The 16,731-nt window shown below is 40.4% G+C and overlaps 1 protein-coding gene across 6 annotated transcripts in view; it reads left to right on the forward strand.

The window, feature by feature from the left end:
- DIAPH3 (diaphanous related formin 3) overlaps positions 1–16,731 on the forward strand; it is a 786,386-nt gene that overhangs the window by 351,990 nt on the left and 417,665 nt on the right. For all 6 annotated transcript variants that reach the window (XM_088481432.1, XM_088481491.1, XM_088481243.1 and 3 more), the window contains 3 exons: positions 855–965; positions 1,467–1,585; positions 4,987–5,103. In XM_088481432.1, coding sequence (XP_088337558.1) covers positions 855–965; positions 1,467–1,585; positions 4,987–5,103 — 347 coding nt within the window. The remainder of the gene's footprint in view (positions 1–854; positions 966–1,466; positions 1,586–4,986; positions 5,104–16,731) is intronic.

Below are 16,731 nucleotides of genomic sequence, written 5' to 3' on the forward strand. Positions count from 1 at the left end.
ATGCCGCAGCCATAAATTGGATAGTTCAGGCAGTTCTTGGCGTTTTGAAAAACATGACTCTAAGCTAACAGCGGAGAGTGAAGATTGCTGTTGGCTTTCAAGGTGACAACTGTAGAGCTATAATACCTGTGGGAATTATTTCCGTCTGGTTGCCAGCAGCGCCAGTTTTCTACTATTTTGCTTTTCTTCCCTTGCATTTCCTTTATAGTGCAATTCATTACAGTGAGAGGAGTGATTCTGTTGAAAAGCTTTGACAGGAAGGTCTTAAGAAAACACATGAAAAATACATAGAGATAGCTACAGTGCAAAAGGGTGATTTTTTTTAACTTCAGTACTGCTTAAAGATTCTTCGGCACATTGCAGGGTATTATGTTGCTGGAATATCTGGCAGCAGATAAAGTATTTAGCACTTTCCACAGACTGATTTAATTTTACACAGTATTGGTTCTATGAATTCTGAAATCCCTGGTGGGCGCGCCGCTCAGTGTGATCCTGGCCCCCTGTCGCCCTTATTTACATTTGGGTATGCAGGTGGTTTAGAATGTGTATATTTTTACATTTAGTGGTAGTAATAATGTATGTAGTTACTGTTATCTGGTGCGCTTTTCATGTAAATATAACTATATTATTTCTCAGTTACAGTACTTGTCTTTAATGTATTATTTAGTATTTTGTTTTATTCTATAACAGGTATTTTCGTTAAATGATAATATATCCAGATATATGCCTGTTTATATATAACTGTGTGAGCTAGAAGCTAAGGTTTCTCTCCCTCTCTCCCCCAATAATTACCATTTTACTATTGAAATATAATGAAAGTTGGAAGTAAGATATTTTAATGTTGTCTGATGTAGGTGGCTTGTATGCAGCTTATCAATGCACTGGTAACATCGCCTGATGATCTGGACTTCAGGCTTCACATCAGAAATGAATTTATGCGCTGTGGATTGAAAGAGATATTGCCAGTAAGTGCCCTGTAGTCACTGTTTTTACATTAATATTTAAATTTTCAGACACCTGAGTGGAGAACGTGTTTCATAAACTTCTATTTTTGGAATAATATAATCTTGTTTGAATAGATGAGATGTGCTCCAAAAACCCCAGTGATAGTCGTAAATATATAGCTTGCCAACCACAAAGGCTTTTATATTGTATGTGCATATATTTCAGTTACTCTTAATTTAAACATTGGCTTAACATAATGTTTCTTACTGTCTTTTTATTCATGGATAGTTTAAAATCTTACATTGCCTTTCATGTTAAGCATGCTTAAAACAATACTGCAACTTTTACAAAACTCCATGGCAGCGTATGTAGTCTTTGAGTAGGTCACACTAGATCATCTGTGAGAATAAAGTTATTTATTGATTAGAGCTGTGTTTGGGGTTATGCTGTCTTTTATTTAAACATTTTGCAAGTGTATTTGCAGCCACATGTGAAATTTATTTTTCCCCCCTTTCATGTAGCAATTGAAGCATATACGGAATGATGCTTTGGATATCCAGCTGAGAGTGTTTGATGAACACAAGGAGGAAGACATGATCGAGTTTTCTCACCGTCTTGATGATGTCCGATCTGAAATGGAATATCCTTTCTTATATCACAAGCACTGTAGTGCGTTTCATGGCTAAATTTTATTTCATTTGTGGTAAACTTAGCATGTTAGCAAACAATACCATTTTTTACTACACGGTATCATTAGCATAGCGATTCTCAAACTTTTTTGTTTTGTTGGATACCCCAGACTTTGTTGAAAATATTAATATAAATAAAGGATCATACGCTACTTTGAATTTTAACTTGCTAAAACCACCTTTTATGTTTTACACAAAATAAAGGTAATTCGCTAAAATATATCAAGGAAACAGAACCCATGTGGTCGCTGTGGAAACCCATGGCCAATTGAATCGATCCCTAATTATGTAAATATATAAAAACAAATGTCCTGACTCATCAGTGACCAGCCCAAACTCCTGGACCCAGAAACATGAAAATTGGGGAGCATATAGCACCCACTAAGCAAGGATTTTTCGAAATTTGACCCCGTAATGGAGTGAAAAGTGGTAAAATGTTAAGCTCATTGTCTGGGTTGAGTGGCGGCTTCATAGGTGTGGCTGCAGCACAGTCCAATATTCAAATAAGGGAGCCACACCAACTGCCAGTGATGCTTGGCAGCATTTGGGGTGACAGTTGGTATGGCTCCTCCTTTTTGAATATTGGACTGCAATGCAGCCCCACCTTTGGAGTCGCCACTGCTAAGAACTATACACTGTATTGTAAGATTGTCTGTGACGAGAGTACCATGACACACAAGGGGGGTTTTGAGGCCCTGAGCAGAACCCTCAAAGACATCAGGGGCAACGATGGAGTGATGGAGGTGTCACCATGCTGCTAGCTTGGAGGCTTATATCTGGCAGTAGTACAGAGGGAATCTCGAGCTGACTAAGTTAAGGTGTGCAAAGGGGGATGGGGCTTGGACTACACCCCCTAATTTGAAACATAAGATGAGGTGGTACCATGCTAAGACTTGTAGTACAATGTAGGGAACAAAGAATGCAGGTGCAATTACTAAGAGCATTGGTAGTCAAAATAATCCTGATCAACTCTACAATTAACACGGGGTATAAATGAGTGTATTGGTATAAGTTTGGCCAAAAATGATTGCCCATCCACTGTGTCAAGGCGAACCCCATAAGATGGGTCTCTAACATCCATAATACTAACACATTACAATATGTTAATTTATGCAGGACTTACCTATTATAGTGCCCATTCTAATATGTTGACAGCAATGTAGGAGCCTATGCTGATTAAAAAACATCTAACGGCAAATGAGTGGGGTGCAAAGGCAGCATATCTGTGGCCCCTCATTTGGAAACTCTCAGGATGAACAGAAGGGTCCACGGGTGATGTCTTCGCTGGGCAGTTCTCCAAACTGCTTCTCAAAATAGAGGACGGAGCGCATTCTGAGTCCGAGGGAAAGGTTGACCATCCCTGCAGACCTAGGCACAGTAGTGAAAACAATATTATACAATGGCAAACAAATGAAAGTACCCTCCTGCACATCCTGGAGCAGCACACTTCAACAATAATGGAAAAGACTTTACCCGACGTCTCATAGATACAAATGTAATAACCACTACAGATCCTCAGCAGATGATGCTCATTACAGATGTATTAGAAATAAATCACGGTTGTCCTGAAAAGGGGAAACATAAATTAATAATACAGGTTGAGTCTCCCATATCCAAAATGCTTGGGACCAGGGGTATTTTGGTTATCAGAATATTTTGTATTTTTGCATACCATAATGAGATCTTGGGAATGGGACTCAAATCTAAACATAGAATTAATTTATGTTTTATATACACCTTATACACACAGCCTGCAGGTCATTTTATACAATATTTTCAATAATTTTGTGGCTCAAATAAAGTGTACATATATGAAATTAATTTGTTTCATATACACCTTATACACAAAGCCTGAAGGCATTTTTATACAATATTTTTTATAATGTTGTGCCTTAAAAAAATTTGTGTACATTGTTCTATCAAAAAGCAAAGGTTTCGCTATTTCATTCATGCTAAAAACAATTCTATTTCGGAATATTCCGCATTTTGGAATATTTGGATACGGGAGACTCAACCTGTATAGCCAATACAATTCAAGGGTGGTTTGAGAATTGTATTGGCTATATTATTCATAATTTTTCATTTTTTCCCTTTTTGCGACTACTATGATTTATTTCTAATACATCTGTGAAGAGCATTATCTGCTGAAGATCTATAGTGGTTACTGCACAGTAGTGAAGACCCAGACCTCACAGCAAGGATATATCCTGATATTGCATATATATATATATATATATATATATATATATAAATATATATAATATATATATATATATAATATATATATATAATATATATATATATATATAAAGTCCATGCACTGGCTGTGCCCGCGTGCCATTCTCACCCCCAAGAACGACACGGCCACCATCATTAATGACACACTTCAGTCGTTCGAAGGGACAGAAATGGCGTACAGGTCTGTGCACTCTGTAGTGAAAATGGTGACAGTCCCACTACCCTGTGGAGTTCCTCAACACAGTCAACCCTCCTGGCCTCCCAGCCAACAAGCTTCTCCTCAAAGTGGGGTTTCCAGTGATGTTTCTGCAAGTAAAGGCCTTCCACAGGAACGTCATTGAGGCCTCAGTGTTCACCGGCTGTGCTATCGGGGAGTGGATGTTCATACCACTCATACCATCAGGACACCCCTTTGAGTTCAAGAGACTGCAGCTTCCCCTCAAGGACTGCTTTACTATGACAATCAACAAGTCCCAGGGGCAGTCACAGAAGGTGGCAGGGTTTGTCTTGAGGGTGGACTGCTTCTTGCATGGGCAGTTCTACGTGGCCTGCTCCAGAGTGAGCTCACCCAGCAGCCTGGTGATCCTAGCACCGAAGGAGAACTACCAATGTGGTTTACAAATAAATCTTTAAGAAGAGGAAAAAAGTTTACATTCCTGTATGTCTTATAACCCACTTTTACCTCATATAAACAAAAAAAAGTATAAAAACCTTAAAAACTTAATTTATTTAAATGGATACTACCACGTTTCCTTACCTAAGAGGCATAAAATGAGAAGTTAAAATGGGATGAAGCAAATGGAAATAGTACACATGTACTGTATATTTATTATATAGGTATATGCTTTAAACATTTATATTACTTTACAGAATTTAGAATCATTTTTGTTCATTACCCTCCATTTCCAGCTGTGGAGATCCCTACATGGCCTGTATGATACAAGGCATTGGGTGTACTAATGTCTGGAATTGGCAAGGGGGATGCAGCATCTCTCTAACTCAGGACAATATTGTGATACTCTTCTATACTTATGGTATGCTTTAGGACATTTTATATCCTATCTGGTGAAATATAGTTATCCTTGAGACTGTTTTACTACCTTAACACTATTACTGATGCTAGTGATGTTTTCAGTGTGCTGTGGAACTCTGTTAAGAACACAAATACAGAAGGATATTTGCTTTCCATTCTTCAGCATCTTCTAATAATTCGAAATGATTATTTTGCAAGGTAAGTAGTTTTCTGCTATATTCTGTTACATTATGTTTGTCTGAGCAGAAATTTACTTTTCTCTTTAATGGAATGAACAATCTTTGCTAGTCAGTTCTTAATTTTCAGCGAACACCACTTTAATCCTTGGGATTTACTGCAATGGCTGTCCCAAGCTTATACTCGCACTGTTGTTGTAAACACAATAACATAGGCATCTGCTTGTTTTGTGTTCTGCACTTGGGCGGTATCCTTCGGGACACCTGCTCATTTTCTGCAAACGTGCCCAGCACTTAAATGACCACTGGAGTTTACTGTATCAAAGAGAGAACTTTTCAAAGTACTGATCATTTGTTAAGAGCTCTCCTGAAGCGAGATATAGCAAATCAGATTTGCAGTAAATCCCCAGAAATCATCCGTTTCCACATCGGTTAAGGATGGGAATCTGTAGCAGATGTTGATATATCTGCCGCTGTCCCTCTTTTTTCGTATGGCAAAGCAGTCCCTGTAGGCTTCAATGGGGAAAATGATCTGTCCGAATGTTCCAAGCTCCAAAAGATTGGCTTTTAGTAGGAACATGAGTCCCGAAAGCAGGGTGTGGTATATTTTACCGACATGGTCATATTGTCGACATGCAACATATCAACATACTTGCAACATCAACATTCATCATGTCAACACTGATGAAATGTCGACAAAATGTACCTGGTGGTCTAGCAGAGACTTGGCTCCAGTAATGTCTTCTGGGTCCAGGGGTCAGCTGATAATGACTTCTGGAGGATCCTGCGGTGCTTTGCTGAGGCAGCTTGATATCGGTAATAATAAAAATGGGCGGAGAGCTCAGCGGTCCAGCCACAATGATACATAGAACCAACCACAACTTTATTATGAGTGTTTCGCCTCGTCCTTAGTGTGCTAGAGCGTTACTTACAGCGACAATCAAGTCTATACTATCGCATGTTAACACAAGCTTTACTAAACGTTAAAAATAACATACAACAAAGCAAAAAATTAATAAACTTAATTTCCTGGTAACAAACATTGCAGAATAAGTATAGGGGCATATTATGTTGAATTAGTTTTGTGGAAGTACAGATGCGTCCTCTTTCGCTGTTGCTGCAGTCGCGTTAAACAGCTCTACTGGTAGCGCCTACTCCTATTCAAGTTGACTCATGCTGAGCGTTATTCCGTCCGTCTTTTTAGCCACACATGCCTCGTTCGCAATGCGATGTGAATAAGCAGACTTTGATTAATATGATATACAGCATGTGTATGTTCTCTGTGCGACTGCAGCTGTATCTGCATATGAAATGCTACATTAGGTCAGTGGCTGTTTACCACTCCGTAGTGATAATTTTATAGACTCTGTTGCACACAGAATCTACACATGCTGCATATAATTTTAATCAGCAGTGTCTACTTGTGCGTCTTCTTCACGTCACATTGCGAATACGATACACTTGCGGCGAAAAAGACACCTGGTACCGGCCGAGTCGCATGGGAGCTGGAGCTTCTCATTCGCCCTGTGTAAAGCGACTTATAACACTGAGGTTAGACCAAGAAGGACATATGTGTAGCTAAGAAAATATTCCTGAATCAGCCTGTCTATAAATTAAAATATATTTTTTTACTTCAGTATGGAGTCAAAAGTGAGACTCAAGCTGCACAAGTGTAAAGTCAAACAATACAGCTTAGCTCTTGTATGCAGTAGAAATTGGAAAATATTTGCTATTTGTAAGGTGCTAGTAACTATGCACTGATCATGATTTGCCAGATTTCGACGCATCGGAAAGTCAAACATGTAAAATATGTCCAAATCGTAAGTGTCCTCTCACTATCACAATGCGTTTACCCGCAGGTCGTACATCGCATCTTCAGATCTTGCCTGCTGCAGGCAAGATCTGCCAATCTCGTAAACGATCCGCCGGCATATCGTTCAGTGTTTATGCCTGAATGATATGTCGTTTGGATTCGTATAAGATGCTGTGTTAAAAAATAGAATAGAATCATCTGTTTGTTTTGCCAAGATAAGGGATTTCCTACATGGAATGAAGAGGTTTGTGATCCACGCATAGAAGCAGGGGAGTATGGACTTTTTTTTTTTTTTTACAGGTACCCTATGGTATATTTTACATAGGTGAGTATGTGAGTGAGTGTGTGTACGTGCATGTATGTTTCAATAAAGTTTTACTTTCTACGTGTGTGTTCTGTTGTTTTTTAATATTGCTTTTGCTGTGGAACTACAGGACCCAGCGGGCCTGTAATGCCCCACATGCTGGTACTTGTGGTTGTCCAAGTACCAACATGCGGGGGAGGCTTTCTGGGACCTGTACTTCCACAGCAAAAGACAATACTTTTATCTATTTAAAATACACCACACTACATAATCAACCTGGCACCCACCGGCTGGGGATAGCCCCGGGCTATCAGCCTAGGCCTGGGGTGCTTTGGAGAGGAGGACTCCTTGATTGCAGGGGGTCCCCAACTCCCCAGGGATCTTTGGCCCGGGCTGACTAGCGGTCAGGGGTAATGCTTTGGCTGGGGGACCCCACTCCCTACTAGAAACAGTCCAGTGCTGGTTATGAAAATTACAGGGGACCCCCTACTCTTTTTGTCCACTGTATTTCCATAACCAGGACCAGATCAGTGCCCAGTTCTAGTTGCGCTAAATACAATGGACCCCTTCACTGTTTGTCCTCTGTATTTTGGCAACCAGGGCTGGTTCTGAATAGCCTGGTGCTGGTTGTTGTTTGGAGGGGGAGGGGGAGGGGGGCAGGGGCACACCATATTTTTTTTATTTTTCACTTTGTTTTCTTTTTTTTAAACACTCATGTATAAACTGATATCTCTGATCTGTCCATGCATCTGTTATCCACCTTCTCTGACAAACATATTGGTAGAGTTGGAAACTTTATCCTTTTTCTAAGAACTCATTGAATTTTACCTAGTGACTCCACTCCTCTAACTCATATGGTACTTTGAAGAAAAGTCTGTTGTCATTGACTGGAAATCTATTTTTAGTTGATATATGACCCTGCCAACCTTTCTTCGGGGATACAGCAACAAAAGAGTTGGAACTAGACGCTTTGGGTTTTGCTAAGTACCATCCACTTTTTCGGCGATCAAGTTACACATTATTTTTTGAGCTTTGCTCGAATTGCATTAGTGGTGGTCTGTGTGTGTGTGTGACTAGGTGCAACTGTTATTATAATGAAGCTCACGCTTATGTAATTCTATTTTATTTGTGTGTTTAACCAAATGTAGGATACTCCTTTATATGTTCATTTGTATGTATGTGCTTGTACTTGACGGTAGAAGACTCCTCACTTTTGAAATTTTCTTAATTGTATACTTTTCAGTTCAAAGGATACCTCATACTTTAGATGCATGCCTGCACAACACAATCACCAGTTAATTATAGGCAACAACTTTGTTCCTCTGTTATAAGGTTAATGTGGAAATATATTTTTTAATAATAAAAAAAGAAACAAAGAAAACAAACCTGAAATCAAGGTATTCCAAGGACATATACTCTGCCAAAGAACATATGTTGCTTTAGCTATTTTAGGTGCATCTGTGACCTTTTACTTCCAAGAAAATGTTCTCATATGTGAGCATGTAATTATTTCTTATTTCCACATCTAGTTATCAACCTCAACCTACAGTCAATAAAAGGGTTAAACACCGCCTACAGGGTTTTATAGGACATCGTAATATAAGTTGTTGACTGTGGAATGAGGTAGGGGTATATCTAGGGATCCAAGCGCCCCTGGCAATGTAATGTACTGGCACCCCCCTACCCCCCTTATGCAGTGCCCCAGTAGTAATCCCCCCTATGCAGCATTGCCCCCACACAGTGCCCCCTGTAGTAATCCCCCATGCTGCATTGCCCCCAGTAGTAGTCCTCCCTATACAGTGCCCCCAGTAGTAGCCCCCCTATACAGTGCCCCCAGTAGTAATTCCCCTATGCTGCATTGCCCCCAGTAGTAGTCCCCCCTATAGTGTACCAACAGTAATAGTACCCAGTAGTTGTCCCCCCTATACAGTGCCCCCAGTAATAGTACCCAGTAGTAGTCCCCCCTATACAGTGCCCACAGTAGTAGTCCCCCCTATACATTGCCCCCAGTAGAAGCCCCCCCTATACATTGCCCCCAGTAGTAGCTCCCCCTATACAGTGCCCCCAGTAGTAGTCCCCTATACAGTGCCGCCAGTTGTAGACCCCCCTATACAGTGCCCCCAGTAGTGGCCACCCCCCCTAAAATACCCACAGTAGTGGCCACCCCTATACAGTGCCCCCAGTAGCGGGCACCCCCCATAAAGTGCCCCCAGTAGCGGACACCCCCTATTTCAGTGCCCCCCTGTAGTGTCAGGCTTACACACACACACAAAGAACAAAAAAAAATTCAACTTACCTGGTCCCCGCTCCTGATGCGACCGCCGCTGTCCGAGTCCCGGCCCGCTCTCCTCCTGGATGGGTTAGACGTCATGACGTATGACGTCTCTCCCGTCACATGCTGCGGGGGGAGCCAGAACAACGGAGCTCATGAGTGAGCTCCAGCCGGCTCCCTCCGCAGACGACGCAGCAGCTAATGAGAGTCAGGAAGACTCTCATTAGCTGGCTGCTATTACAAACACACAGCGCGGCTGTCTGTTTGTAAACTGTGTAGGGCAGACCACTCTCACTGCAGTCTGCCCTACACTTGTGGGGCCCGGTGGACTTGTCCACCCCTTGGCTACTGGTGGCATTGCCGGGCGGCGCCCCCCCTTTGTTCAGCGCCGCTGGCGAGTGCCATCTTGGTCAATGGGTAGATACGCCCCTGGAATGAGGCTTTGTGATAAAGGAACAACTTAGAGTATTTCCAGAGCCGTAACAATAGCCACACTAGCTAAAGCAACAGCTGCGTGGCCTGATGAGATTCAACCCTCTATTGCCAACAGTATATATATGTATCCATGTATGTTGCACTTCTATTGTTGGGGTTTCATTCTCAAAACAGACAATATAAGTGCTAACTTGCTGGGAAACAAGCAGGGCTTTCCTTCGTGATTTGTGCTGATAGCATTCACATAATAAATAATTGTTAAAACTGCAATAATATTGAATAATAAACCAATATCATTGCAGATTTATTTGCCGCATTATTGCCGAAAACCGTCAGCTTTGAAAACCTTACACTTATCAAATATGCCACTTGATTTTTTTATTCCTGTGCCTGCCATTAGATGGATTGGATAATCCTTAAATCATATGTACAAATTGTCCACAATAGAGTAATCACTGGTTGGGACATTTAATTTAATTGGTAATGTGCAATCGGAATGGCATGGGGACATTTGTGCCATCTCAAACCTTATTACTAAGTGTTTCTGATATACATACAGTTAGGTCCATATATATTTGGACACTGACACAATTATTATATTATCTGTATTATTATTATTTATATGGCACCACCAGGGTTCCGCAGCGCCTAACAAAGTACATAAATAGTTTAACAGAACAAGAGAACAGTGACGTACAGAACAAGACATTGCAGGACAAGTACATGGTGTAGACTCTCCACCTCTCTACAAATCTTCAAACAGGTTCTCAAGACCCACTACTTCATCAAGTCCTTCCAGCTCTCATCCTAACCCACCTCATGCTCTTTCCTCCCTATCTTCCCCTTCTGTGTCACACCTGTCTGTCTGCCCCTCCCCTTTTAGAATGTAAGCTCTCACGAGCTGGGACCTCTTCCCTCATGTGCTTCTCTTTACATTTTCTTCTACTCTTTACTCCCCACAAGGGCACCTAACACGTGACTGCCAATTCCCTGCTGCTTATTGTGAGTGTTTTAATCGCTATTGCAGCAATGTATATAAACCATGTCCTTGTCCTGCACTGTAATGTACTGTAAGTTACTAGTTTCTTGTGAACTTATTATTTTATGTACTCTGTAAGGTGCTGCGGAACACTTGTGGCGCCATGTAAATAAAGGATAATAATAATATGAACATTGCTGCATCAGTAGCAGGGGGGCAGAAGTAAAGGGTTAGGTGCTGTTGTAAGGAATATGGAGTAGAAAACAGTATAAGTAAAGGACGGAAAAGCACTTGGCGTTCTCGTGAGACCTTACCAAAACATATTCGAGTTTAAATTAGATAATGAAAAGTTTTAAAGTGCAGACTATCATCTTTAAATTGAGGTTAATCCCATCCAGATTGGAGGAATGGTTTAGGAATTACAGCTGTTTAATACTGTATGTAGCCAACTCTTTTTCAATGGACCATTAGTAATTACACAATTGACTCAAAAGCTGTTTGTTGGACAGGTGTCAACAATTCCTTCATTATCTCTTAATTAAGCAGGCAAAAGGTCTGGTGTTAATTATAAGTGTGACATTTGCATTGGGAAGCTGGTGATGTGAACCCATAACATGCAGTCAAAGGAGCCCTCAATGCAAGTGAAACATGTCATCCTTAAGGCACACATCCACTAGACTATTAAATTGAGTGACAACGTTATAACGTTATCGTTCAATCGTTTCAAAATCATTTAAAAAAAAAAAGTCGTAAACGACCAGCGATGCACGCGCTCGCTGGTCGTTTAGACATCTATCATCGTACAAATATGTTGTACAACCTGACGATAACGTCAGGTTCAACATGTTTTCAGATGATTGTGTGCCTTTACTGAATGACTGCTCGTTCAGTGTAGGCACATCACAGACTGACAAACAACTGCACAATTACAATGTCGTAATCGTGCAGTTGTTTTGAGGTCTTTTAGTGGATGTGTGCCTTTAGGCTAGGTACACATTATAAAATTATCTGTCCAATCTGGATGGTTGGAATGAAAATCTGGTAATGTATAGGAGCAAATGACAATCGACCCTTTGCTATCCAATGTCGGACAATAGACAAAAACAGTCCTTCCAAATTGGTTAAATTAATCAGGTTTAACCAATTTGTCTGAACGTCCATTATAGTCTGTTTTCCAGTGTTTGGGAACAAAAGGTCAATTGTCATTTGCTCCCATGCATTATCAGATTTTCACCATATTTCTTTGAATATGCCTCTATTTTGGGGCAAAACTAGTCAGAGGACATACACCACACTATTATTGGATACTTGAGCCACTTGTTTCACTCTCAAAGGTTTTCACTGGTGCAAGCCTGGAGCTCATTGTAGAGCGGTGCTGACTGCACCACTCGTTCGTCTGGACTGGTAGTGCTGCGTCAGTGGGGGCGCCGAAATAAAGATCAGCTCACCAAGTGGGTAACCCCCTTGCATGTTGGACCTGGGAGCACTTCGCTTTATCCAGATAATCTAGTAAAATCATCAACTTCCTTTATTCATTTAGTATGTGCCTGTTCATATACTGTTGGGACTTGTGGTTCCACAAACATACTTTTAGCCATAGGAGACTCTTTCCATTTTTAACCATTGAAATCAATGGGACCAACTATAAAAACGTTTCATATATTCTTTACCAGCATAAAATATATATATTTTTTAGGGTATATATGTGACTTGGATTATTTATTATCAGTTGCAAGACACTGATTTTATAGTCAACCCTATTAATATTGTTTATATATATTTTTTATTAAATCTGTATTTTTTTGTTTTTCTTAACCATAACTTATTCTTGCCATACTGGTATTTATATGGGTATTTTGCATCTATTAGCACAGTTTCTCTTGTGCTGGTTCTGTTTGTTAGTTGAAACAGAAACTAGTTGAAACTAGTTGCCTCTTTTAATAAATCCCACATATATTTTTTACATACAGTATGTGGAGTTATTTTTCAATATATTTTGACAGTTTTGTTTAATTAGCGCAGAGGATGCAGTTTTTTCTTGTATATCATTATCCAAACCTACCATAAAGAAAAGAGCAAATACAGAGAGTTCATCACAAGGTGCAAATCATTCATAAACCTCAAGAATAGAAAGGCCAGATTAGAGTTGGCAAAAAAAACAAACTAAAATACCCAGCCCAGTTCTGGACAGCATTATTTTTACATTTTTACAGATGAAACTAAAATCAAACCTGTACCAGAATGATGGGATGAAAAAAAACTTATGTAGAAGGCTTGGAAAGAATCATGATCTGAAGCATATCACACATCTATAAAACATGGTGGAGGCAGTGTGACGGCATGAACATGCGTGGCTTCCAATGGCACTGGCTCACTAGTATTTATTGATATGACAGTAGCTTTGAGATGAATTCTGAAGTACAGGTCGAGTCTCCCATATCCAAATATTCCAAAATACGGAATATTCCGAAATACAGAATTTTTTTAGCATGACTAAAATAGTGAAACCTTTGCTTTTTAATGGCTCAATGTACACAAACTTTCTTTAAGGCACAAAATTATTGAAAATATTGTATAAAATTACCTGCATTCTGTATAAGGTGTATATAAATCATAAATGCATTCTGTGATTAGATTTGGGGCCCATTCACAAGATATTGCATTATTTTATGCAAATATTCCAAAATACGGAATATTCCGATATCCAAAATACCCCTGGTCCCAAGCATTTTGGATATGGGAGACTGAACCTGTATATAGGGATATACTGTCTGCTCAGAATCAGCCAAGTTGATTGGACAGCACGTCAGTACAGATACTGAGAAAGTTACCCAGAAGCTTTTTAAGGCAAAAAGTGGAATATTCTGCTATGGCCTATTATTATTGTGCAATCCTGTTAGCCGCGGAATTCGCAGGTGTGGATTCTCCATAGAATTTTTTGCAAATTAGTTTTCACCTTCTCCTGAGCAGGTGAAGAGTTGGAAAAAATCCCCATTTTAAGGTAAAAATGTCGGGACTTGGTTCAGAACCACTGGGACACCCTCCATAATGACTAATTAGGCAAACAAAAAATAATTAGCTTAATTTGGCAAATAATGACATGTCATTTTTAGGGGTGATAAAGTGTCAAATGGAGGAAAATGGGTTAATTGATGTGGGACAGGTATATGGGGTGCTATATGAATGAGACTGGTTTTTAAGATTGCAGGTGGGTGTAAGAGGCATATTTTGAAGGTTTTTAAAAGTGGCTTTAAATGGCACAAATATATACTTATATGCATTTTAGTGAACCCCAATTTAAAAATATTATTTATTTTGCAAGAAAACACTTGCTTTGTATCATTATTTGACTATTTTAGAAAAATGCATATAGCTGCCATTTGACACAATTTAAGAACCCCAAATACTTTTATTATGACCACTAATGCTCTTTTATACTGTTATCCTATATCATTTTGCTTTTTATTTAATTTTTTTTTAGATACAGGTAGATTTCCGCATTTTCACCTATACTTATCTCTGGTAAAACTAGCAAGTATTGTGCGAATGCCGCATCATGACTCTTGCAATTGGATTGCACAAAAAAACAGGAGTGCACAGAGCCGCGATAAGCTATCACTTTATCGCAGCTTTAGTACATCCCCCATAGACTGTAATTGATTGTTAATTTGTCCAATTACATTTGAGCCCCTGAAAATAGTGCATAAAAGTTGAAATTCCTAAATGTTTCATACCTATCCTTGTGTATCAATGCCTTTGTTCTATCAATGTTTCCAATTGTAAAGCGAAACGGAATATGCTGCGCTATATAAGAAACTGTTAATAAATAAAATAAAATAATAAATCCAATATTTTTGTTCAACCCTGTGAATTAAAGCAGTGTATCTGCACTTTAATTTCATCTCCATTGTTTCATTTAAAATGCATTGTGGCGTACAGAGCTGAAAATATTAAAATTGTGTCAATGTCCATATACTTAGCCCCCAGACTAATCATAAATGAAATGGTCAACATGTACTGAACCATCATCAGTGATCGCGCTGATTGAAAAAAGATGTGGGTCCCAGGGACTCCTCACTTTAAAAAATGTGGGTCCTACTCCACCGTTTCTGGGTCCTATCACTATTTATGCCTCACTGCCTGTAGTGTGTAAAGATGTGCTATAGCGCATATATTGCACTGAGAATGACATGGGGAGAAGGGAACAGGGGGCACGGATGGGAGGGGAAAGTACACTGGAGAGCAGAAGGGGTACAGACATGGAGAGAGAGTAAGAGGGGGGCACAGGAGAGCAGAAGGGGTACAGACATGGGGAGAGGGTAAGATGGGGCACAGGAGAGCAGAAGGGGGTACAGACATAGGGAGAGGGTAAGAGGGGGCACAATGGATCTGGAGGGTACACAGAAGAGCAGAATGGGTACAGACATGGAGAGAGAGAGTAAGAGGGCACAGGAGAGCTGAAGGGGTACAGACATGAGGAGAGTGTAAGAGGGGGCACAGGAGAGCAGAAGGGGTACAGACATGGGGAGAGGGTAAGAGGGGGCACAATGGATCTGGAGAGTACACGGGAGAGCAGAATGAGTACAGGCATGGAGAGAGGGTAAGAGGTTGAACAGGAGAGCAGAAGGGGTACAGACATGGGGAGGGGAACGGGTGGGAGGTCAGAGTACACAGGAGAGCAGAAGGGAAGAGGAGAACAGGCGGCACAGGGGTGGGAGAGGAAACTACACAGGAGAGCAGAAGGGGTACAATAGTTTGCTCCACTATTATAATAGGACACAAGTCAGTATCTCCATGTAATCAAACAGGGCACTACATTGCATTAGAGAATGCTCCTCTGTATAAAAATAACATTAGGACACTATTCTCTGCTCCTGTGCTACTATAAATATAAATACCATTTACCTGCTGCCAGATACAGTGATACTGCAGTCACACGGATGAAGGATGACTTCAGGATACCTCTACTGAAGGGGATCAATTCACTAGCTAGGAGGAAGCACGATCCAACAAACCGGAAGCAGTGCGGAGATCAGGTGGAACACAGTGCACACAGCTGGTGGCGATTGGATGATGAGACACCGCCGTCTGTGATTGGTTCATAAATGCTACCAGTGGTGATTGGAGGACGAGGCGCTGCCGGCGGTGATTGGAGGATGAGGCGCCGCTGGCTGTGATTGGGGGACGAGGAGCCCACCATTCAGTATTGGAGGACGAGGTTCCAACGACGGGGATTATAGGACGAAGTACTGCCGACAGTGATTGGCTGCTGCAACCGCTGTATGTGCGCTGCAGCAGTCAGTCACCGCCGGCAGCATCACAGTGAGTGGCTGCCCTGCGGCGAGCACACAAGGGAGGGACTCGCAACCTTTTAAAAACTGAGTCCCTCACTTCATGTATCACGTAAAAACGCACTATAGTGCATATTTTGCGATCACTGATCATGTTTGCTATATTGGGTTTGTGTATTTTTTTTACTCCACTGACAGAAAGTAAGATCAATAAAAATAATAGATAATGGAAACACAGGCCTTGCGCTATTATGATTAATTTATTATAAGAATGATGTTTAATTTTCTAGTCTCCAATAGTATTTATTTTTTAAGGTGAAAACAATTATTTAAGTTTTTTTCTCCCTCCTATGGGCATTTCTCAGATAAACAGTTGCCGTGTTTAGATAATTAGCAGCAGCTGAAAGTACAGAGAAAGTTGTAGGCGATGAGTAGGCTTGATTTCTAATTTAATCCTTTGAATTTTCCTACAATGTGTTAATTTGGATTTATACCTTGCACTTGTGGTAACAGGATTTTTTTTTTTTTAAATCTGACACAAGAATAGCTATTATAG

The sequence above is a fragment of the Taudactylus pleione genome, unplaced genomic scaffold, assembly GCF_031769625.1.
Source record: "Taudactylus pleione unplaced genomic scaffold, aTauple2 ptg000005l, whole genome shotgun sequence".
Taxonomy (NCBI): Eukaryota; Metazoa; Chordata; class Amphibia; order Anura; family Myobatrachidae; genus Taudactylus; species Taudactylus pleione.